Raw genomic sequence first — 24,658 nt, 5'->3', positions numbered from 1 at the left:
CGAGAATGGTGCCTCGCCGCTTCCCCCGAAGACGGACATGGTGACTCGCCGCTCCCCTGAAGACGAGGATGGTGGCTCGCCGCTCCCCTGAAGACAAGGATATTGCCTCGCCGCCTCCCCCGAAGCCGGGGTGGTGCCACGCCGCTTCCCCTGAAGACGGGGATGGTGCCTCGCCGCCTTCCCCGATACGGTGATGGTGCCTCGCAACTCCCACGAGGACGACGATAGTGCCTCGCCGCTCCCCTGAAGACGAGGATGGTGCCTCGCCGCCTTCCCCGAAGACGGGGATGGTGCCCCGCCGCTCCCCCGAAGATGACGATGGTGCCTCGCCGCTTCGCCTGAAGACGACGATGGTGCCTCGCCGCGGCTAAAAACTCTTCAGCACTTTAGTATCCCAGAATCGCTGGGCATTTCCCGAAATAGGAAACGGTGAGAAAAGCTGCCCAGCTTTCACGTACAGCTGGAAGAGACGGTCCATCCTGAGTCAGCGGTCGTGTCGACTCCCAGCCGCACGTTTGCGTCTTAACAATAGGGCCTGTGTGAAGGACAGCATTGCATTCGATCACGGACAACAGAAGCTAAGCCACCCTGAGAGCCCGAGACAATCCTGCATTGTGAGCACGAGGTCAGTGGCAGCTCAGCCATCCGAACCAAGCGCAGAAGAAGACAGGACCAGCCTGTGACACTGGCGGCGCGTGCATGGAAGCTTTGGTTTGTGACAACCCCAGGTGCAACGGCCTTCCCGCTGCTTGCATCACCGGCGTCTTAGAAGGGGGAGGGGGGCTCACCGTCACCAGAGGAAGCGCGTGTTGCCCGAGCGGCCTCAGGAGATCGGCGGACCGACCACGACCACCGGACCAGTTCTCTCGGGACCGGGTCTGACTCGCCGGCGCTGGCCCCTGACCGGCGTGCCACACGGTCGGCGTATGTACCTCGCGCAGATCGGCGCCGTAGTCATGAATGGGACGCGCCTAGCTGCGCCCCGGCGGCGTAACGCCCGTGTAATCGGATGGCGTCGGCGGAGATCAGTGCGATTCGCGCATTGCGGACGGGATGATGGAGGGCGCTTGGCATGATCCAACAATGGAGGGCGCTCGGCACGGTCCGGCTGCGTCCCGGATCATGCTGGCGTACCTTGCAGTGATATGGATCGGTCGCCAGCCGCCGCCGGCCGTGGCAGATGCCCCGGTCGAGCCCCCACTGGCGCCGGCCGGACTCGGTTCAGGGTGACGTGGGGTTGCCGCGGAGCAGGCGTTATGGACGCTGCCCGTGGGGCCCTGACCGGAGGATTGGCGGGCCCTGACCGGTGGGCTCTGACCGGCGGACCTGCGGACCATGACCGGCGGACCGGCGGACCGGCGGGCTCTGACCGGCGGACCAGCGGGCTCTGACCGGCGGGCCCTGACCGGGGGACCGGACGTGGTCCACTCCGGCCGCTGGCAGGAACAGACCGGATCAGAGCAACCGGTTACGGCATGACGAATTCGAACGACCAAGAACAGCTGATTCGCAGTCCATGGCATGTCGGCTCCACCACAAATCTGTCGTAGCTTGAAGTTCGCCTTTGTGTTTTTTTTCCTTAAACTGGGCTAGTTCAAGCAACAAAGAATTAAAGTGGTGAAGCTTGAATGGTAGTGGCATGTTCTGCTCGGCTCATCCGTACGAAATAGCGTTTTAAAATTCGGGCTGATGCCACCGCGTACTTTCTGCTAAATCAGCTGACGCAACGCTGTCCATCTCTCAGACGCCAGCAATGGACAGGTCATTTATGGCACCGACGTGAAAAATAAGTATTTTTACCGACACGTTACCAAGTTATTCTGTTCAAATGTTTAAGATTTAGTCCGAACATCTCCACTGGTCGGTTTTCTAGGATGAACAACGATGCTGAGCGGTGCCTGTTGCAAGAGCCCAGAGGCCACCATCCGGTCACGAAATCCCAGGTCATCGGCAGAATTTTGCGGTGAAAGCTTAACATGACACAATGCTCAGTACAGTCAATCCTGCCCTGTGACGTCACCTGACCTTAAGCGCGGCTACTGTCACCGGCCGCAGGCCCACCCCCCGCAAACACAGAGAGCCTAGAGCTACTCGAGCCCATCTCGCCAGGGGTGGGTGAATCGGAAGACAAAATATCAAACCCACCTGAGCTACCTCGATGGAAAAAATACCTGGACAAACGTGGTAGCATCAAAGGCTGCCGGGACCGACCGAGCTGAGCGGGCAAAGCTACCTCGACAGAAGGATATACGACTGTTGTGCACGTAGAGTGTGGTTTCTTCTTAAATAGATGACGAAGTTACGTGATTCGTACCGTAGCACAGCGCAATAGCCTTGATTCAGTACTCATTTTCAATGACAACTGTTGAAAACTACACATCTGACACTAAGAACAACCCAGAGAGCAGACTGCATGAGCCGTGGTGCAGCTGCAATGGTGCTAATAGACTAATTAATAGATGCGTAAAAACGCACGCCATTTTCGACAGGTGGCCTATATTATATTTTTACCCCAGCCGCATTGTCCCCCACAACAAGCAGCTCTGGCTAAACACGTGCCACACAGTTCGTCTATCTCTTCTACAACAACTGCAGGCGTCAAATGCGTTCCTTTCTTTCGCGGTGATAGGAAGCAATGAACGGCTGGAGCCGACCGGCGCGGGTGGGAGCGAGACCCAGGGTCACTCGCCGGTCATCGCCGCACGTGCAGCCTACCGGCAGGTGACCAGTCACCCAGTGCAGCCCATTGGCAGGTAACTATTCACCCAGTGCAGCCCATTGGCAGGCAACTAGTCACCCAGTGTAGCCCATTGGCAGGTAACTAGTTACCCAGTGCAGTCCATTGGCAGGTGACCAGTCACCCAGTGCAGCCCACTGGCAGGTAACCAGTCACCTAGTGCAGCCCATTGTCAGGTGACCAGTCACCCAGTGCAGCCCACTAGCAGGTAACCAGTCACCTAGTGCAGCCCATTGTCAGGTGGACACCTATTGTCAGGTGGCCAGTCACGCCGTGCAACGCTCCGCAGTTCACGAGGTGTCCAGGCAGGAGCCACGGTCCTGACCCGATCACCAATGGAAAGGGCAGAAGCACTCGATGCAGAGGCCATGACCACCCAGGATATTGAGTGGCATCAGGCACCGTGATGGAACGCCTAAAACACTGAGTACCGGGTCCAGTAAATTTATGCACGGACGTCGAAAAGACTGACCGTAATTTTAGAGGGCGATGGGGAGATGAACTCCAAGTGGGAAAGCATTCATCAAAAGAGACCAAGCGAAGGACGCCATTGTGAGCATTGAAAAGCGATGTATTGCTTTCTCTGAAAGCAGACAAGACGAATAAACAAATACCGGTCCAGTCACGGTGATCAAAAAGACCGGGCCTCAACTTCAGCCAACCCTTGACCCCGGAACTCACGCCCGGGAGCACCTCTGATCCAGGCGGCGGAACCCCTGAGCCCGCACCACCACCGTCGGGCACCACGCCTGGCTTCGCACGCCTCCCTCCCCCCCCCCCCCCCCGATCACCCGTCCCGAGGCATTTTCCCACCCGATATGCAGCGGCGGCAGAGGCCCGGCACCTGGGAGCTGATACGGTCGCGCAGCCGGCTGCCCGCCGCCTGGCGGCCGGCCGGCGAACCAGCGCCCAAGGCTGGCCGAGTACGTGAGCCGCCTGCTGACGCGCTTGTGAGCGCTGCAGCTCCGGCAGATCAGCAGACCCGGGCCACAGATCGGCAGACGCGGACCACAGGCCCGGCCGCGGCCATAGATCAGCAGACCCGGGCCACAGACCCGGCCGCGGCTACAGATCGGCAGACCGGGACCACAGGCCCTGCCCCCACCCACAGATCGGCAGACCCGGACCACAGCCACAGATCGGCTGCACAGCTGTATGGACCTCGCTGGCGCTGGTCACATGCTGACCTGCTCAACCACGCACCATTTGCGTGGTTGAGTGGAATGTATTTGATTATATATTTTCGCCACATGTGGGTCCTTACTTCTGTATCGTTAAAATAATTACCCTGCATTCTTCAATAATCGAGAACAACTGAACCTAGCGAGCTAAGATCACGCCTCGCACGCGAAATCTCGCTGCATAGCCCTTGTGTTGACTTCTCACTATGGCTGACAACTGAAATTTTGGAGTCACGCGGAGCATTCAGACGGTCCCAGTTCCTTTCTGTGTGGGCTGCGGGTGAGGGTGCGGGTGCGGGTGCGAGTGCGTGCGTGCGTACAGGCGTGTTTGTGCGTATGCGTGCACGTATGCGTGCGTGCGTGCGCGTGTGTGTGCGTGCGTGTGTATGTGCGTACGTACGTGCGTGCGTGCGTGTAGAGAACTCAACGCTTTTTTGGCGGCGTTCGAACCGACAGCGACTTCACCAGGCTGTCTGAGACTTGAGCGATGAATACATCTCAAAACTAGGGTCAGCGTAGTGCACCGGGGTCAGCGTAGTGCACTGGGATCAGCGTAGTGCACTGGGATCAGCGTAGTGCACTGGGGTCAGCGTAGTGCACTGGGATCGGTGTAGTGCACTGGGATCGGTGTAGTGCACTGGGGTCAGCGTAGTGCACTGGGATCGGTGTAGTGCACTGGGATCGGTGTAGTGCACTGGGATCAGCGTAGTGCGCTGGGGTCAGCGTAGTGCACTGGGGTCAGCGTAGTGCACTGGGATCGGTGTAGTGCACTGGGGTCAGCATAGCGTACCGAGGGGAGGGGGTGGTCACTCGGGGCCGTCTGCGGAGAGTTGCGTGTCAGTCCGAACTTGTCTAATGGTCTCATGTGACACCGCTGCGCGTGACAAAGGCGCAGAGATGATGACAGGCCAATAACAGAGTAGCCAAAGTGCATTTAATGCGTTGCTTATTTATCAAATGATCAAGCCTTTCACCAGATAAGTCCCTAGCATTGGTTTCCGATCAAATCCTGGAAAATCCTTCCTTCTGCCTAAACCATTCCTGTGATGGCCAGTCCTGAAAAATGTTAGAATAAAACCGCTAGCATAGCAGACTGGCATATTTACTTCCAAGACGTATTATCCACATGCCCAGCACATAAGTGTGGTCGCAAGAATTCCCCGTGCAGCGCATTCTCCAGCATTCCGCTGGAACAGACGGTACACAAAACCGAACAGCGAATCGAGACGACCACCGGCATGGCGCTGTCACATGTCGCCGCCCCGCCCACTTGCCGGGGCTCACCTGCCACGTTGTTCCTGTACATGTTGTAGAGCTCTTTGACCCGCCGGTGTCGGAAGGCGAGCTTGCGCGCGATATCCGCGCTGACGTTGTTCCTGGCCAAGCTATAGCCGAGGGGTGCCGTCGGCACGCCCAGCGTGCTGGCCAGCCCGTCCGCCAGGAAATTGTAGTTGCTGGAACACAAGGCAGTTAGGTCAGGCTCTAGTGTGGGGGCAGTGCGCTTGTGAGGGTTGTTTATAGGCCGTGCCATGTGCGGCAGTTCTCTGCTGGCCGTTTCATGTGCGACAAGTCTCTGTAAGCCGTGCAGTGTGCGGCAGGTCCCTGCTAGCCGTGTCGCGTGCGGCCGGTCTGGATGTTGCGACGCATGTGGGCCCGAGGTCTGTCCAGTCGTCACACCTTGCGACGCGCTCTCAGACAGTGGGAAACCCGACATTAGCACAAATCTGGACGAACGACCAGCCGAGCACATGCATGCATCAGGCAAAGTCAGCCGGCAGCGGCCGGTTCGCAGAGCCGCTCGATTCACCAGACACACCGGACGGCGCCAGATTTGAGCTGCATGAACGGGCCTGCAGTGCACATGTATAATGCAGGCTACAGCTGGAATGCCACTACAGTGCCCGGCAGAGCTCCATATCGGACGCCCGGGGCAGGTCAATCCGACCAACAGGCGCGCTATGAATGGCAGCCGCTGCAGCGCCCAAAGCCACCGTCTTCAGCTGCGACCATTGACTAGAGTGCGCATCGGCAGTCGATCCACGCCGACCGTGAGTGCCTCTCAAAACGGCGCCATCGTGCTGGACTTCAGCTGAGTCACCGCCGTGCCGCACAGCTGCACAGCACCCATGCTGTTGCCTACCGCGGGAGCTGCCGGGTACGGCTATCGTGATCATGACTCTGCTTGTGGCCTAAAACGGTCGGGCTGGTCGTTCGGCCAGCGGCGGGCAGATACCAGCACCGTCTGCTGAGTCAGCCACAGGGCTCACTTACGGAGCGTGCGCTACATGCTCTCCGACCAGCGAGACGTTCAGGTCAGCGCGACTGCTCGCTGCGCAGCACAGCTGCGTCAAACCATCCAGTTCTCGCAGGCGCGCCGCTACCATGGCTGCTCACTGGCTGCGAGGCAGCCGCGACCCATGTCGGCGGCGCTCAGGCGGCTTCAGAGCGCCACCGACCCAAGTGCAAAACATGTGCGTTACGTCCAGCAGGTTCTGCGCACAGGTGGCAGTGTGACAAGCTTTAATTTCAACGCGCATACGCCCTGAATCTGGGTGCCCCGAGTTCCACGAGCAGTCGTCATTCACCTCAGCTTATTGAGAGCCAAGGTTTCAAGGAGTTGGAGTGCTGCAAGAACAATATCCAGAAAAACTGCTTAGATATTTTTCATTCCAGGAGATTAAATTGAAAATTCATCGCACTTTAGCCTAAGCTGTGTCCGAGTTTAGCGTATCGATGTCACTTAGGCGACGAGCGCAGAGAACAGATGTTTAAGAGCCCGGCCCGCCGGCTGGGGCGCCGCAGGAACCGCAGCGTCACGGCCGCACCCGACGACACCGCGCGGCTACAGCGATTCGTTCAACTCGGTTGTGTTAGTCGATGTTCTCTTTAGACAGCGGAGGGCATGGTACGGGGTCAGTCGAGTTCAAAGGTGCAATGCCTGCAATAACTTGCAGAAGGTGACAGGATACCTTCTCATCAGACTTGGGGGAATGCGACTGTGCATGGAGGAATGCCTGCATCTGAACAATGCGAAGGCGCGGCGGACAGGAACATCGCAACAGGCAGGCTATGGGCATACTGCAACAGGCGCTTAAACGCAAGCAAAATAGCCCACAACACAACAGGAAACTCAACAGTTCCAGCTGAACGAAGTCACTGCGGACGAAGTATGGAGGTAACAAAATCAAGCCTGCTTACGCAGCAGCAGGAAGCCCACAGAGCTGGCATGGGCCAAAGTCGCAGCGAATGGAGCACTGCTGTGACCAGCGTGTCACAAACCATCCCCTGTTCTTTACTGGTGCAGCAGGAGGTCCAAAACGTATGCAACACTACCATTCAGCACTAGAGCAGCCGTGCGCCGTTGAGACGTGGGTTGGGTAGTCGTGAAAGGCCGCTATTGTCGCTAGCTGCTGGAAACGAATCAGATTACCAACTGACAGAAAACCGAAACTAAAAAAACATAGTCGCCTTCGTGGCGGCCTAGAGAATCATTCCATTGTTCAGGCAGACGCTTTTGTGATGTTACTCAAGGTTAAAAACTGCAAGATACTCATCACACGACAGTGGCGTCCAAAACGTACTCGGCCTGTGAGGGTAGGGTCTGTCACAGCCCTTGCCAGTCACAACCGACTCCACGCTACTGAGCAGTGATATCAACTGGATGCGTGTAGACGGAAAAAGACAGTGCGCAGCCATAACTTTCTTATGGGGGGGGGGGGGGGGAGGAGCTGGATAAGAAGGCATCACGCTGATCTCTAACTTTGTCCGGAGCCTAACCTTTGGTTTTAAAGGGTGCCGTGCTCTCCGCCCATACTTCCCGTCGCTGTGCCCCTCAGAGAAGCCACAGGTCAGGCGCGCAGGTCAATTAACTAACAACAATAACAAGAGCTGAACACATCCGGACTGATTGCCTGTGCAGGCCATTTACCGTCCATGCGCTGGCTCATCACGAGTCACTTCAGGTCGAAGACCGTCAATATACGCAAGGTGTTCATGCATCCTGATACATTTGGTACGCACACTGTTCATGGGAAGTATGCAATATGAATTCTAGTTAAAAAAAATCCGTAATTGTTATAAATCCAATATGTGTGTGATTAGTCCTTGCACGAATCCTACTTAAAACGATGTATCTGCAAGACGTATTCGGACAACGGACCTGCACCGTGTTTTCCCTTACAACACACAATAAGATTAAGACAAAGTCTCTACCCTGGTCTCTTCCGTGCCTTGCGGTCTCTTCCGTGCCTTCAGTCATATCCTTCGTTCACAGCTTTATCTACTGCTCAGCACCCGAAAAGATCACTTTCCGTGCCAGGCATTATGTCCTTCGTTGACAACGTCATCCACGTCTCAATATCCGAGGAGATCGCTTCAAGGTGATTGATTGGCTTCCCGTTCTGAGGTATGCGCCACATTTGGCATTGCCGACCGTCGGCGGTGGCTCGCCGACATGCATAGAACTCCTCGGACGGGGCTTAATCCCCTCCCCCCCCCCCCTCTCTCTCTCTCTCTCTGCAGCCGCTCTTCACCGCGCTACGGTCCTGCTCTCTTTACGCTCAAAACAACGCTATCATAGAGGAAATAAACAGATTTTTAGATTTGGTACGAGTCTTTTGATTACATAATCAAAAAGTTTGTCGGCCCTGGTGCCCCTCCCTCCCTCCCTCCCTCCGCCCCGGGGTTTCTCCTACCAGGAGCTACCACAAACCGCCTAAATTTCGTCGGCACACTGCCACACCTGTGGTTTAGTGGGCGGATTAATCAGGCGCGAGACACGGAAGCCGTGTATTATACGGGTGGCGCTGCGTTGTGAATACCGCCGACACGCCTGCACAGGCTAACCGCACCTGCTTCCCGAATATCTCGCAGGAATGTGGATCAGACAGAGATGCTGGCCTTGTTGCATGAAAGTCGTGCGAACGTAGATGCGGAACTCAGCTGAGAACACTGCGGCTCGAATACAAGGTCGATCTCAGAGGTGGAAAGCTGCAAGCAATCATAAATCTGAATGCCGTTACCATTCTGAGAAGCCATGTGACGTTTTAATGTTGACGCGACGCTGCGGTATAAGCGCGCGGGGGACACAGCTGCTAGGACATGTCGGCAACCAGGGACACTGCCGCGCGGTGGCAGTCCTTTATCACACAGTCAACAGGCTGCACGAGAAGCCGTCTACACTCGGCTATTTCGTCAGAATGACAAGAAAGGGCTACATGCTCAGAGATAAATGGAATCTTAGAGCTTAGAAATCTGCATCAGACACGACCACTCCCTGTACCCCGCGGTGGCTGGTCGGTTCGTTGAAATAACTGTGCAAACGGGCTGGGTGACCGACGCTGAAACGGACGCGCATATGCTTACCTGAGGTCTTGGTTGTTATCCTCCGCACGGAGATCATCAATGTTGGCCACGTGCGTCGGATATTGACTCTGAAACAACACACGCTGGTCAAGTTCTGCAGCGCCCCCACAGCGGCGGCCGACGACTGGAAACAGCTTCACGTGACGGCGGCCCGCATCGGATAATTTACTGCCATCTAATGGCTAAAAGATAAAGCTCACGTAATAGGTGGCAGCAGCGTCGGGAAAAGCGACAGACCCGTGAGTTTGCAACGTTCCAGTGCAGACATGGGCTCGGGTCGTTTACGTAATGTTGCATAGATTTCAGGTGAGCCCTGTTGCTAATGGCCGGCGTGAGATCAATGTAGGGTTTCATGAATGGGGTCCTCGGCCGTACTCTCGTGTCAATTAAAGCTGACACTTCTTAATTCCGAATACCTGCACCCATCCCGCTTGTAAATTTGGAAGCCTGCATCCGCCCTGTAAGGCAACTGTCCTCCCCCCCAAAAAAAATAGCCCGCATGGGCCCGCCAACTTTATTTTTCAATCCAGGTACATGTCCCCAACCTTATACGATTGGTGCTAAAACAAGAAGCAGTAAAAAAAACTTAAAACCTATTCATACCTTCTTTATCTTTTTCATGGCTCATATCAAGGGACCATATATGAATTCCAGGTACATATGCCTAGCCTGAATATAAGGGTCATCAAAAGAATCGCTCAATCTGGCGATTCGCACGCAGGCATTCATACACGTGCTGTTCATCAGCAAACACTGATTGAAACTGCCGACTTTTATCGAAAACTATTATCTGAGCCAGTAGACTGGGGCGGGCGATTGAAGGTCTTGCCATATAACAGGTAATAGAAGGTGGGCGTAGTGGTTACTAAAAGACGAGTGCGCCATAAATGATTCCAATCCCAAGTACTGTTCGTGAGATAATCCATTCAAACACGGCTAGCAAATACGAGCTAGTACATACGCCATGTTAGTGAAGATCATCTGGTGCATCTGAGCTCTATAAACAACTACCGACTAAGCTTGCGCGCCGATTTCGTCCTTTGCTGAGATTATTTCAAGACTGTGCTGGGATCGCTTGGATGATTAGGTTGTAAAGTCACAGAATTTCCCGATTAGGCCTCAGCTGCAGAAAATTGGATTGGTTTGCTGTTATGAATTTCAGAGACATGTATTGGAAATTCAGTGCAGAATCATGCTTTCAATTCAATCCAGGAGGTGTGTGCTGCTTGAAATTTCCTGTGAAGTTCTATCCATCAGATAAGCATACAAGCCATGGAGTGTTCCAAATGACCTGTGATTTAGTTGGCAAATGGTGTGCAAAATCCAGGAGTTTTGCAAAATCTGTATTTTCTTGGCATGTTATTGGCAATTTAAGTTTTGCTGACTTTCAGGGATGATTCACGGATAAGAACCAAATTAATTTTTTAAACTTTTTTATGGATTCATTGTTAGGTATTGCATGCATTGCTGGAAATACAAAATTGTTTCCCATTCAAAGTTTAATTGGAACCGCAGCGTTAAGAGTGTAACAAATGCACAGCGACTGGAAACCTCGTCACCGTTTCAGTTGGTCCCCGATGCTGTCACACTGCAGCCAACAGCACTGCCGTAATGACGGTGAGCTGCCGCTCGGCCCTTCCACAGCGCGCTAGTATTTTATCATGTCCACGCTAAAGCCAAAATTTTGCGCGTAGTTGAAAGCAAAAAATGCGTTGCCGCACAAGAACCAGGACATGTCGCCACTTCTAGCGTATTTATGATACAAAAACATTCGTCTATAACTCCACTTCCCTAAAACGTCGTGACCAGTTTAGTGTGATAAACGCGACAACCGGAAGACAAGAATACGAAGTGGCATAGACCGGTTCTTTTCTATAACGTGAAACGTATAAATACTCACATCAACGTCCAGCTCCTTGAGAAAGAACAGTTCTTCGCCAGTGGTGAATACTAGAGTCTCTAAATTGCTGCCTATTTGGGAGCACATCGCCTGGTCCTGAAAAAGAGTGAGATCATCTTCGTCAGTAGCTGTTGAGAGCATAACGATAGCTTCAGATAGTTATACCATGCGATCCAGTCCAAGGCGAGTGTAAACTCATATCCATCAGGAGTGACGTGAAAAACAAGCCTGCCCAAGCAAGAGCAATCATGATTTATTGATCAACATGTGAGAGCAGGATTTAAGTCAGGTCCGTGGAGCCGAACGACACCTACTAGATTTGTTGGCATGGCTCGATCTAGAACTATTACTTGAAGCTAGTGCCGTTGTTTTCCGCACATAAATAGACATGGTGCGGCTTATAGCACCACTCCACACATCAAACGCATGAATGACCGGGTCAGAAAGCTCCAGCTTCGACAGGGTTTGTCGCCAGCACAAACACAGAGCGGCCGAGACAAACACAGTGCCACTCAACAAACACAGAGTGGCCGAAACAAAACAGCGCCGCTTAATAAATCTGCAACAGATCACAGCCATATCATACGTACTGTCTGCTGCAACGTGCCTTGCGATCGATTGATGTAAATAACTTCCTAGAATGCTAGAAAGGCTCGGTGTTGGGAATGTTGAACTTGGAAAACAAAGGTCATGTCACCTTTCGCAGCCGCACGGCTTTATGTGCTCAGGACCTTACACGATTAATTGTAACTACATGCTGTGATTTTGTCCCAGCATGATACCCAAGCTAAAATTAATAGTGACGTATGATTCGATTCAGGTTACACTAACGCAAATCCACCAATACGTATCGCGTTTCTTTTCTTCGGGAACAAGGAAGAACTGATCTTGCTTTGTAAATCGTTTTGGGGTCTTTTCAAGTTGAGAGGCTGCCATATCAATGTTCGGTAGAACAAATAGCTCCTACCACCACAGAAAATGTCACATTACATTAACCCATCCACAACGAAGGATTAGTAGGCGGCCGAAACCAGCGACATTCGACGCTTCTAAATTTTATCAATAGATGTCGCCAGTGCGCAGCCGGTTGGCAGCGGCTGCCGGGTCGGAAATCGGCCGACTGCTCCTTGATACCAGCCATCTGTACAAACAAGCCACAACACAGGCCGGCTGCAGAAGCGCCGCCGGCTACCGAGGCGAGGCAGCCTTTTGTTGCCATCCAGGCCAAGCCCTGGGGGTACACCGCGCGGGAGCAGTGTAATAGGTCGCGGGTACAGGATGCAGCATGGTGCTAAGGCCAAGGACACACAAAGAACGCCGGCTATTTCAGCAGACGATGCCAACGGAAGATACCGGTGGTGTCGGATAGGGAAGCAATTCGTCAATATAAGGCCGTGGTCAGAGATAAAGACATTTACACTGGCAACGTTGAAAACACAACCCACAGGAAAGGTGAGGACGAAGTACAAGAGTATATGGTTCTGCCCGTGCTCCCATCTCCCGAAAACCTGAGCACTCTCCCAAGGAGCGGGGAGGGGGAATTCCCTGGAGAAGGGCATGCTGACGGCCGCCGCGCGGGGCAGCACAACCCACAGGTTCCCAGCACGCCGTAGGTCAATTCGGGTCGTCCAGTTCCCACAATGGAACGTCATTTTGACCTGGCAGCCATCGTCGTCCGGCACAATTGAGATCGGGCAGCTGCGGCAGTGGCGCGGCGCGCTGACCGGGCAGCGGCCGGCCGTCGGCTCCAATCTGCATTTCTAGCCGCGTGTTGTTGTAACTGGAGCCGACCGCTTTAATTGGGCGCCGCCTCCGTCCCGCTCCGAGTGTCACTCAAACGGCCGCGCCGTCACACGACACGGCGCCGGCCGGCCGCGCCACGCCGCCTCACCGGCAACGCCACGTGTTTCCCGAAACAGGGCAGCGGCCGCCCCCTGCCACCGGCCGCAGCCCCGCGTGACGCCGCCAGCTCGCCGCCGGCGCCGCGGCGGCACGGTGGCGAGGGCAGCCATGGGCCGGCGGCGTGGCGCGGACCGGACCGGCGGCGGGCGGCGGGCGGCAGCCCGCCGCCGCAGACGGGCCGGCAGCACGCACGACGACTAACGATCTGTTTACGCCCGCGTCCGGGCCCGTCAGTCCGGCCGCCCAGGCCGGCTCCGGCCAGTGTGTCATCAGTCGCCACCGCCAGCCAGCAGGCACTGGCGGCTGGAGCTCATAGGACTCGGCTAGAGCCCCCAAGCCGGCGGTCTCCTCCCAGACTCGGCTGGAGCCCCCCAACCTTCTCTCAGATTCGGCTGGAGCCCCCCAACCTTCTCCTAGATTCTGCTGGATCTCCCAACCCGGCGGTTTCCTCCCAGACTCGGCTGGAGCCCCCAGCCCGGCGGTCTCCTCCCATACTCGGCTTGAGCCCCCAACCCGGCGGTCACCTCCCAGACTCGGCTGGAGCCTCCATCCCGGCGGTCTTCTCCCAGACGCCGCACCACCGCCACAGCAAGATGATCCGCCAGCGTGAGACGGCCAATTTAGATTCGGGGCGATTGGGCAGGGCGCGCCTCACTACAATTAAGATCGGAGGCGCTGGACGGCGTGAGAACGCATTCATCTGCCGCCACAGACATAGCGAGCTGGACCAGCGCATACGGTTCAGCCGGCCTCCCGGCCATCGCCACGGGAATGCGGTGCGTGATCGGAGCCGGCGGCGCGGTGGCGCGCGCAGGCCGCGGTCAGCGCCACCCAAATCTGGGAGGAGGTGCGCTGAGTCGCAGCCTTAAGAGCGCCGCAGCGCTGGGATCTGTAGGGATGCAATAAAAACCCCGCCCGGAAGGGAAGAGGCCCCAAAATACGAAAGCAGACTGGAAAACAGTCCGCTGGAAAACTGGTCAGACTGCTACAGTCTGGAAGAAATGGATGGCTGCAGCATGAGCAACATAAGCGAGCAGCCTAAGCACCAACGGACGATGGATCACGGAATGCTGACCATTGGGTCAGATCAAATTAAGGTTCAAGGGGCACACTCACTGCAAGACAAACAAAACGCAGTGCATGCCGAACTCTTGGCAAACTCCCACTTCTCATGACAAACAAGGAATCCTCACAACCTCTACTCTAAACAAAAGCTTATCACTAACTATAACCAAACATTGCAGCCCGATCCAAACAGTTGCTGTCAAGGCCTGGAGTTTAAAGACTTTGCAATGCATGCGGGCTGATGTCTGAAATGTCACAAAACCACCTACCCCCGCAGATTCGCAGGCATGCTTCATTTCGGCGTGCTGTAGCTTAACGCGTTAACACAACGGTATGCCCTCCATATTTTTCAACAGAACCGGCATAATTCAGAAACGTTAATTACGGTGCCCGTAAGTATCTTTGCCCACTAGGAAGCAAACCTGTTCTCCTCCCGAACCCTTTTAGCCAAACCGAAAGCCATAGGTCGGGCGTTCGCCAAGTGCACCAGACAAAACACAGGCGTCCGCCCGCGCCCGGCTTTGATAAGCTGCGCCGCCCTTGAGCCGACGCCGGCCGTCACGATGACAGGCTGTCGCGGCCGATGACGCGGCGCAGATCGGCGCCGCCCGCGGCGCGTCGGGGCCGACGGGACCGCGCCGTCGGGGCCCGCCCCTCGCTGTGCGGCCGACGGCGCGGCGACGGACGCGGCGCCGCGCCGGGCTGAGGGGGGGGGGGGGGAGGGGACGACTCTTCCACTCATATCAACGTTCAAATGGCGCTGGTCTGGCTTCGATGATAGAGGCCACCTTGAGTGCGAAGTGACGCTGGTAACGGCGACCACTGACGCCGGGCCTTGGCGACCAAGAACGGCCCGCCGTACAGTCACAACCAGGGTGTGGAGAGCGCCGAGGGAGACGAGGCAACAGGCATCAATGGCGCAGTCGGATCGCACAGCCCTTACAAAGAAACTTCGATAGTCCATACGTTAATAAAATTGGTTTGCCCAGCCCACAACATTCTATAAAACCCGAAATCCCGAATAATGGACACGCTGCAAAAGTGACATTGATAACATAGATGTAGAGGGAGGTCATAACCCAACGAATGTTTAAGCCACAATAAGTGAGACCCATGTTTCCCCCCCCCCCCCAACCCAACCCCACCCCACTGGTTTCTCCACCTCCACCGCGTGACATGTGCTCCGTGGCGCGGCCCTGGCAGCGACCACTTCCGGCAGGCAGTGCTGGCGTCCTTCCGACACGTTCGACGGCGGACTCGGCCACTGAGAGCGCGCGCGGCGCTCCGGTGGGCACGCCCCGCTCCTGTTAGGCCCTCTCATCCAACAACAACACGTGTCAAGCGCACGTCACGCCGCCACGGGGGGCGTGCTCGGCGCACAGGACGGCGTGCTATGATGGTCCGACCGACGGCCCACCACCGCAAGGCCACAGCCAGCGGCAACAACACAACACGCACGGTCACCTGCCACCGATTTGACAAGGCAAAGCCAAACGTTACGGCGAGAACTAGAACCGTCCAAGTGTCTGGTGGCTTAAAGACGCAGCACCTGCGAACTGCTGATCAGTTCGAGACCAAGGTTTGAAACACATATATGATGTATATATGTATATATATATATATATATATATATATATATATATATATATATATATATAAGTTCGTGGGTGCTGCGTCTGTATATATATATATATATATATATATATAAGTTCGTGGGTGCTGCGTCTGTATATATATATATATATATATATATATACATATATATAATACAAATATACATAATATAAATATATATATGATGTGTCGCTAAGTTTCAGAAAGTTAGTCGTGGGGGATGGAGCAAACTAAAGACAAGGCAGCCGTTAGGGGTGACCAGAAATCGAGCAGTTTCGTTCGAGATGCTTTTGTCACCGGAAGCGTGCGTTATCTTGCAGCAGATCTTTCTACATACTGATGATTAAGTTAAATGCAGGCTGTGCTGGACCTTTATATGACTCTATGAGAGCCAAGATTTTGAATTTTACAGAACGACAATAATTTTAGAACACAGATAGGCATGGCGTAGCACAAGCGCGGTTCACCACAGCGCAGGCCCGGCCGCCGTTCGCTCGGGCCAACAGCCTCCACAGCCGGGCTATCCATCGGCCTGGGACGCGTGACAAGATCGCTGATGGCAGGGGACGCGCCGCGCCCGGCCGGACACAGGGCAGCGCTGTTACCCCGCCGCCGCCGCGCACGGCGCGCGCGCCGCCAGAATGCCGCCAGCGCCGCCAACTGCGCCGTTCACGCCGCATTCTGGTGCGTCGCGAGCGTCGCCGTGATCGACGAACGAGCCGGCCCACTCGGCGCAACAACGCGCGGCGCGGCAGCCCAGAATAATGGCGCACAAATAGGACGGCATACCGCGCCGACGGCGGCGACAGCAGGCATCCGCGCGCGCGCGCGTCGGCGGCGTCGACGGCCAGCCCCCGCCGCCGAGGAGGCCTGCGGTGTCACCAAGCGGGCCCGGGACGCGGGTGGCAGATATCGCGTGTCGTAAACGGAGAAAAGATCTTGGTTGAGAGACCGGAAAAGGAACGCTCTGATGTCTCTGGTAAGGAGTGCGATCTATCGAAATCCCTTTCACCCCAGTCGAGTGCTCATTAGATCCCCGACACCATGCTTCCGATCACATCATCCCTCCAAAAACGTCTGTGTGTGGGTGAGACAGCGAAATGAAGTACTACTCCAGTCCAAGGTGAGCTTCACAAGGCATCAACATTTGAATAAGTGATGTTTAATACGCGTCTTAATACTTCGGACATAATGCGCCTGATTTTCTAACACTCAGCTGTAACTGACGCCTCTCAAAATCAACCACATGTGTCAAATGACGGTAACGACCCCTCCGTCCCACGCCCTCCGTAATGGATCGATGTCATCAAACGGCGGCCGGAGACGAGAGCCAGCGGGCCGATCCGTGGGCGAGGCCTGCTTCTGCTCGCTGACGTCTTCACAACATCATACGAGCCGACGGATATAAAGTATCTTGGCGGTCCAGGCACTGACGGGGGCCGCGGGGCTGGGAGCGGCTGGCACGGCTCAGCTGCAGCACCAGCCTCTCTGATAGTGACCCTGGCAGTGCCCTATATGCACTATCCGGGTCACTGATTATGTCCGAGTCACAAAGGCACTGTAAGGGCCATCGATAGTGTCAGTGCCACAAAGGCACTGCTGCCAAAGTCGCTGAAAGTGTCCGTATCACAAAGACACGGTCAAGGTCGCTGATAATGTCCGTGTCACAGAGGCAGTCAGGGTCACTGATCACGGCCTTGGTAGCCCGTAACTTGCTGAGACCGGTCGAGATCAGTGAGAAATGATCAGGGTCATTCAGGAGCGGTCAGGATCACTAGCCCAGCCTGTGCCACTGGAGAGAAGGACTGCTGCACTGTGTCGGGGCCTCGGACGCACTGAAGCCAGCTTCAGGTAGAGCAGTGGGCACCAAATGACTCAAGCACCCGAGAAAACTGAGGATTGCTAAGTAACCTATCCCAGCTGCGCCAATGTTAGTGTACCGTGACTCGCCATCTACGGCGCGATAGCACGCTGTTGCTGACTGACCTTGCCGTTCTCGCGAGCGTACTGCCCGGTCAGCAGCGAGTGGAACACGATGATGGTCTCGTCTAGGTCCCAGATGAAGATGCGGTCGATCTTCTGCGCCAGTTCGTCGTCGGGTGACGGCTCGCCGCGCCGACGTCGTCGGCCGGTGCTGCCGTCTGTGTGTCAGCCAGACACGAGACGGGTCAGGTCAGGTCACGCCCATACCAAACCATTCGGTAACGCAGCTCTAAAGTATGTTCAAAGCTTTCTTCAATTTGAATGGGAATCTGCACGGTTTTAGGTGGTTTCAATCAGCTCCTCCCTGGCCAAGAACGTTGGAACTGACAAAATTTCTTGCAACAAAAAAACATGCTCGTGGTTTCGAATCACAACTTATGCAAACAGATTTTCAGAAACATATTCACATGCTTAAATGCGATATGTCACCTAAGAACTTATCGAAAAATGTTTTTGCTCTGGCTGGATACTGCAGGGGTTCAGGCCAGAGCTTCGAAAACCAGCAGATACTAAAAATAAAGCACAATATCGACGGCGACACATCCTTTATGAGCTACAATATAGGGTTATCTGAGCCACCTGTCCCTGTCCTGATAACAGTTCGAAAACCGCAAATTGAAACCATTCGCTGCGGCGGGATGTCACGCTGCAAGAGTTCGCCCCCGTCGCTCAATCAGTTAGAGCGTCTGTCTTCCAGCCTAGCCATAGCCGGAAGGGTTAGTTCCAGTCGCTTTTGCGCTCCTCGCTATTTGGTCCTCGTTAAGATGACCTACAGCCGGTGGCAGTGGCCGAGCAAGGTCAGATAAGGTCGGTGGGCGGGGCGGACAGCCGTGCGCATTGGGTCAGAGGGTGGGGCGGACACTGGCGTGAGATGAAGTCAGAGGGCGGGGCGGACAGTGGTGTCAGATGAGGTCAGAGGGCGGGGCGGACAGTGGTGTCAGATGAGGTCAAGGGGCGGGGCGTACAATGGCGTTCAATGAGGTCAGGGGGCGGGCAAGCAGTGGCGGGAGATGGGGCTCAGGTGTCGGAGCGAACAGTGGCGCGCGTTACGGTACGCTAAACTTCGCCACAAAATTATGCACCAGAATTGCACGACCGGGTGGCGGGTTCAAGGTTCACGCAACAAGCGGTATTTGGCGAGAACCTTGATGCAGGAAGGCCGTCCAATCATAATGTTCGAAAAATGATGCCTATTCGAGGGCAAATACGGGGTGGGTATTAACACGCTTGAAGGTCGTATCCATCACCACTCCCCATAAAAAATAGCTAACGTACGGAACGCCACCCTTCCGCCTGACTTCTGATAACTGTATGATAACCCATTACTTTCCAGCCCTAGTCCACCCAATAAGCAGCATAAACAGCTGGCGTAGCCCCAGTGCATTGATGGCCGCCACTGCGTCCCACGCAGCTCCCCTTAACCGGCTGGCAGCAGCGGAACAGCCCGCGCACTCCTGCTCCCACCACACTGCGTCGCCAAGGAGTTCGGCGATAGCTTGCAAGTGGAAGGCGGCTGTTTAAACACAGCCAAAACAGACAGGTGGTCTGACAACTGCCGCCGCGTGACATGCCGGCCGTTCACGTGATGCCAGTCGGACCGGAAGCGACTCACTTCCGTTACTGTTGCGTCTCCGCCGGCCGGTGCCCAGCGTTGGCGAGTGGTACAGGAATGTTCCAGCCTCAGAGAACTCGGATCCTGAAAGACGTTCGCGATTACTTCCAAGGCCGCTTTCACCAACTGCCATCTTTTCTAATCTGACCTCGCACATTTCCGTAAAGCGACGTAATCTATTCCATGATTAGTGATTGGTGATACAAAAGAATGATGACCAAGAGCAAAAGTGACTGGATGGGACCATTGCAGAAAGAATGCCGCATCATGCACCTTTGGAAACAATCTTATTGATAAGTCATTGCCATTTAAAGGTTAAAAGGAAAACGAGCTTCTTCCAAGCCGTTGCTGCGCGCCAAGCATGCGCTTCAATGTGATGCATTTAAATAAGTGCCGTTTTGATCTTTTTTCATTACATTTACAAAGTTGTGAGCTCTTATGGCGGAGGTAAACGACCTTCAATACACTAGAAAGTTCTGGTTGGGCTACATTACCATGCAAGCATTGCTTGCACCGAGAAAGTTCGTGTTGAATCTGAACTCGCGGTCAGGAGCCTCACTGGCGCATGTGCGTGGTACACTAAACACGGTCATGGAGCACTCATTCGAACGAGGCGACAGTGAACTACTGGAAACAACAGTGAACCATCCCCGTCTGAATGAGAGATGGGGTCTGCTCTGGTTGACCCATCCAGCGGGGTACCGACGGAGCTCAGCCGTCCGACCTGCGGGTGGCCATGGAAGGCGAGTCTGTACGCGCAAGTGCGCGGGGTGCCGGAGCGACAGGTGGCGCACCTGCGTCGAGCTCGGAGTGGGGTGCCGGAGCGACAGGTGGTGCACCTGCGTCGAGCTCGGAGTGGGGTGCCGGAGCAACAGGTGGTGCACCTGCGTCGAGCTCGGAGTGGGGTGCCGGAGCAACAGGTGGTGCACCTGCGTCAAGCTCGGAGTGGGGTGCCGGAGCAACAGGTGGCGCACCTGCGTCGAGCTCGGAGTGGGGTACCGGAGCGACAGGTGGTGCACCTGCGTCGAGCTCGGAGTGGGGTGCCGGAGCGACAGGTGGTGCACCTGCGTCGAGCTCGGAGTGGGGTGCCGGAACGACAGGTGGTGCACCTGCGTCGAGCTCGGAGTGGGGTGCCGGAGTGACAGGTGGTGCACCTGCGTCGAGCTCGGAGTGGGGTGCCGGAGCGACAGGTGGTGCACCTGCGTCGAGCTCGGAGTGGGGTGCCGGAGCGACAGGTGGTGCACCTGCGTCGAGCTCGGAGTGGGGTGCCGAAAAGACAGGTGGTGCACCTGCGTCGAGCTCGGAGTGGGGTGCCGGGAAGCGACAGTCGGCTCGGAGTGGGGTGCCGGAGCGCAGTGTGCCTGCGTCGAGCTCGAGTGGGGTGCCGGAGCAACAGGTGGTGCACGTCTTGCGTCGAGCTCAGGGTGGGGTGCCGGAGCGCGGGAGATGCCTACCCTCGGGCGTCGAGGCGCGAGAAGCGTCGATAGGTGAACTCGCGTCGAGCGCGGAGATGCACTACCCTCGGGCGTCGAGACGGGCGGCAGCGGCGACAGGTGGGTACGTCTGCGTCGAGCGCGGAGACACCCTACCCTCGGGCGTCGAGACGGGCGGGCAGCGGCGACAGGTGGTACGTCTGCGTTGAGCTCGGAGTACAGCTACCCGAGAGCGTGTGGCTGCCGCCAGCCGTTACCGGGGACATGTACGAGCCGAACCCGCTGGCCCCCGTAGTAGAAAAGCCTGCGGCGAGTATGCCCCGTAGCTGCCGTAGTCGGCGGCGACCTGGCGACGGACGGGTTTGAGGTCAGCGCGAGGTCATGGCGGCGCAGCTGTGTCAGTTCTGCCGTCGGCCTAGGTTCGCAGGCGGCGCAGCTGGCTCAGCACCGCCACCGGCCTGGGTTCGCAGGCGGCACGGTTGGGTCAGTCCCGCCACTGGCCTGGGTTCGCAGGCGGCACAGCTGGGTCAGCACCACCATCGGCCTGGGTTTGCATGCGGCGCAGCTGGCTCATCCCCGCCACCGGCCTGGGTTCACAGGCGGCGCAGCTGGGTCAGCACCGCCACCGGCCTGGGTTCGCAGGCGGCGCAGCTGGGTCAGTCCCGCTGCTGGCTTGGGTTCGCAGGCGGCTGGGTCGACCGCTGCACTCACAGCAGGAAGCTGAAGGGTTGGCCCATATAGAGACACGCCGCATATAGACTTGCGGACCACTTGATGGGCTCGTGGACGGCGAGGCGCTGCGCCATGGGACATCCCTCAAGATGTACCGCAACATCACGACGTTGTGAATTGTGATATGGGACATCCCTCAAGATGTACCGCAACATCACGACGTTGTGAATTGTGATATGGGACATCCCTCAAGATGTACCGCAACATCACGACGTTGTGAATTGTGATATGGGACATCCCTCAAGATGTACCGCAACATCACGACGTTGTGAATTGTGATATGGGACATCCCTCAAGATGTACCGCAACATCACGACGTTGTGAATTGTGATATGGGACATCCCTCAAGATGTACCGCAACATCACGACGTTGTGAATTGTGATATGGGACATCCCTCAAGATGTACCGCAACATCACGACGTTGTGAATTGTGATATGGGACATCCCTCAAGATGTACCGCAACATCACGACGTTGTGAATTGTGATATGGTAAGCTCTCTACCATCACGGCTGTCAGTTTGAAGAGGTTATGTGCTGGTTTGCCGGGGGGGGGGGGGAATTGCGGTTAAGGTCAGAAGCGACTAATTGGAGACTGAGACGGTGCGCTGTGGACAGTAAAACGTTCGCCTGTATTGACACTGGATCCATGATCACATGGACTACCACGACCGCATGAACTCCCCAACCTCTGAGCGCCAACCTCTGAACACTTCCCATGCCACCCCCTCCCCTCAGAAGAGGATGTCAAGCTCCGACCCCTTTGACCTTCTGATTCACCCGATGATTACTTTCCGCCGTCACCACTTTGAATCGTCTGACCTGGCTGAACTATTTTCGCTACTCTCACCCAGCTAGTCCGAGCATCCTCCCTCAGCCTGAGGTTCTGTACCTCCTTCCGTGACCTGTGTGGCCTAAGCTCCCGACTTGACCCAAACCCAACCCACTCGGAAACCCCCTTCCCGCCTGACCTGTGCCCTCTTCCCTCCCCCCCCCCCCCACCCCACCAACACCTGACGTGATCCCTCACCGAGCCCCCCCCTCCCTTGACCCGACAGACCTGGATCCCCCTCGATCCCTCCCTGATCTGTTCTCCTTTCCTCACTCCCACTGACTCCTCCCGTGACCCGGCTGACCAGGGCTCTCCCGATCCCTCCCTGACCCCTCTCGTGACCCAGCTGACCCGGACTCTACCCTGATCCCTCACTGACCTCTCCCGTGACTTAGTTAACCCGGACTCTACCCCGATCTCTCCCTGACCACTTCCGCGGCCTAGTAGGCTCGAACTCAACCCCGATCCCTTTCTGGTCCCCCTGTGACTCAGTTAACCCGGGCTCTATCCCTTTCCCTTCCTGATCTCTCCTGTGACCCAGTTAACCCGGGCTCTATCCCTATCCCTTCCTGATCTCTCCTGTGACCCTGTTAACCCGGGCTCTATCCCTATCCCTCCATGACCTCTCCGGTGACCCGGTTAACTCGAACTCTACCCCGATCCCTCCCTGATCTCTCCTGTGACCCAGTTAACCCGGACTCTATCCCGATTCCTCCCTGACCCTTTCCGTAACGGCTGACCTGTGCTTCCCTCCAGATGAGTGTCTGACCCCTCCCGGACCGGACTGACCTGCTGCGAGCTGGCCGAGCCTGATGCGTGCCTGACCCCTCCCGGACCGGACTGACCTGCTGCGAGCCGGCCCAGCCTGATGTGTGCCTGACCCCTCCCGTGGCGTACTGACCTGCTGCGAGCCGGTCGAATAGGCGGTCTGGTTGAGAGGCGGCGCCGCCAGGCCGGTGCCGCCACCGCCGTAGTTGTAGGCGGCCGACATGTACGGGCTTTGGCCAACCTGGGAGCCGGCCGCCGAGCCCAGTCCGCTCCCGTACGGCGTCAGGTAGTTCTGGCTCAGACCGCCAGACGCCCGCTGCTGACCCCGTTGACCTGGTCGCGGGAGAACGACCGACCGTTAGCACCGGCTGGCTCAGAGCTATCGAGGAAGCCGGAGTTCCTTACCATTTCTTAGACACAACTGGTTAAATAAAGTTCGCCACTTTGGTAGTCGCTAGCGATAGCCGGATCACTTCAGTAGAGCAACGACACTCGCCTGCAGTAATCTGACCACTAATCACGCCACCATGGCACACCTCCGTCTACCAGATCACATGGTGGCGAGCTTCGAGACCAATCGGGTCCAAGTAATCTGACCATCAATCACACCACCATGGCGCACTTCCGGCTACCAGATCACATGGTGGCGAGCTTCGATACCAATCGGGTCCAAGTAATCTGACCACCAATCACAAGTAATCTGACCATTTATCACACCACCATGGCGCACCTCCGGCTACCATATCACGTGGTGGCGAGCTTCGATACCAATTGGGTCTTGTCCAACGCAACAATCATGTGTACCCGTCCGCCGTCGCCGACTCACTCAACACTCCGAATCCACACGCAGGAGGGCGGCCTCCTCCTCGTCATTCTCTTCCCTGTCCTCTCTGTCTTCCGCACAGACTGTATTTCCCCGGCACTCAGCCACCCACGCCGCCATGCAATCAACCGTGTAAAGCGCGATCGCATAGCTAGCATACAATATGGCCATCAGCACCCGTAGCAGCGCGACGGCGGCGCGTCCGACGGGAGCAAAAGCCTTCACAATGCGCACGGGGATGGCCAGGCAGGCCATGAACGCTCGCCAGCCCGACATGGCAGCCAGCTGTGTCCGCTGGAAGAGGCGCGGGGGCGGTCCTGAGGCCGGTGTCTGCAGACACGCCACGTCACCGCCCGGCCCGACAACAGTTGTTGCAAAGCAGGAGTGCAGACGGGCCCAGGGCCGTACCGAAGTAAGGTCACAGCGTTGCCGCATATAAAAATGTAGATTTCGTCTTTTGCGCTGTCATTTGCCCCGGACAAATAACGACTAACGTTTACAGTGTATTTATCTATTTCACCTTGGGTACCCAAAAGGTGATTATTATCCTGCCACAGTTTGAATGTGTCGCGTCGTTGTCGCTCATCCGAAAACATGGTATCCACAAAGTCAGCATGAGCAGACGCATTAAGCATAAAAACATGAACATCGCATGACGTTAGCACGGCTCCGGGAGCGGAGGAGGGGAATACAAGGGCGATTTTTTGCGTTTT

General features: G+C 56.1%; 1 protein-coding gene across 1 annotated transcript in view; it reads right to left on the bottom strand.

Annotated features, from left to right (window-relative positions):
* The window catches only part of LOC119098001 (eyes absent homolog 2), a gene marked incomplete at its 3' end in the record, with an annotated part of 32,432 nt that extends 8,250 nt beyond the window's left edge, over positions 1-24,182 (bottom strand). Inside the window, 7 exon segments of the mRNA XM_037220933.1 lie at positions 5,203-5,372; positions 9,283-9,350; positions 11,183-11,278; positions 17,750-17,904; positions 21,071-21,137; positions 23,256-23,455; positions 23,853-24,182. Coding sequence (XP_037076828.1) covers positions 5,203-5,372; positions 9,283-9,350; positions 11,183-11,278; positions 17,750-17,904; positions 21,071-21,137; positions 23,256-23,455; positions 23,853-23,865 — 769 coding nt within the window.
* Between the last annotated feature and the right edge of the window lie 476 nt (positions 24,183-24,658).

The sequence above is a fragment of the Pollicipes pollicipes genome, unplaced genomic scaffold (genome assembly GCF_011947565.3).
Source record: "Pollicipes pollicipes isolate AB1234 unplaced genomic scaffold, Ppol_2.1 Scaffold_4740;HRSCAF=5597_pilon_pilon_pilon, whole genome shotgun sequence".
NCBI classification, from domain to species: Eukaryota; Metazoa; Arthropoda; class Thecostraca; order Pollicipedomorpha; family Pollicipedidae; genus Pollicipes; species Pollicipes pollicipes.
Note: the sequence above shows the minus strand (reverse complement) of the source record. Positions and strands in the feature narration are given on the sequence as shown.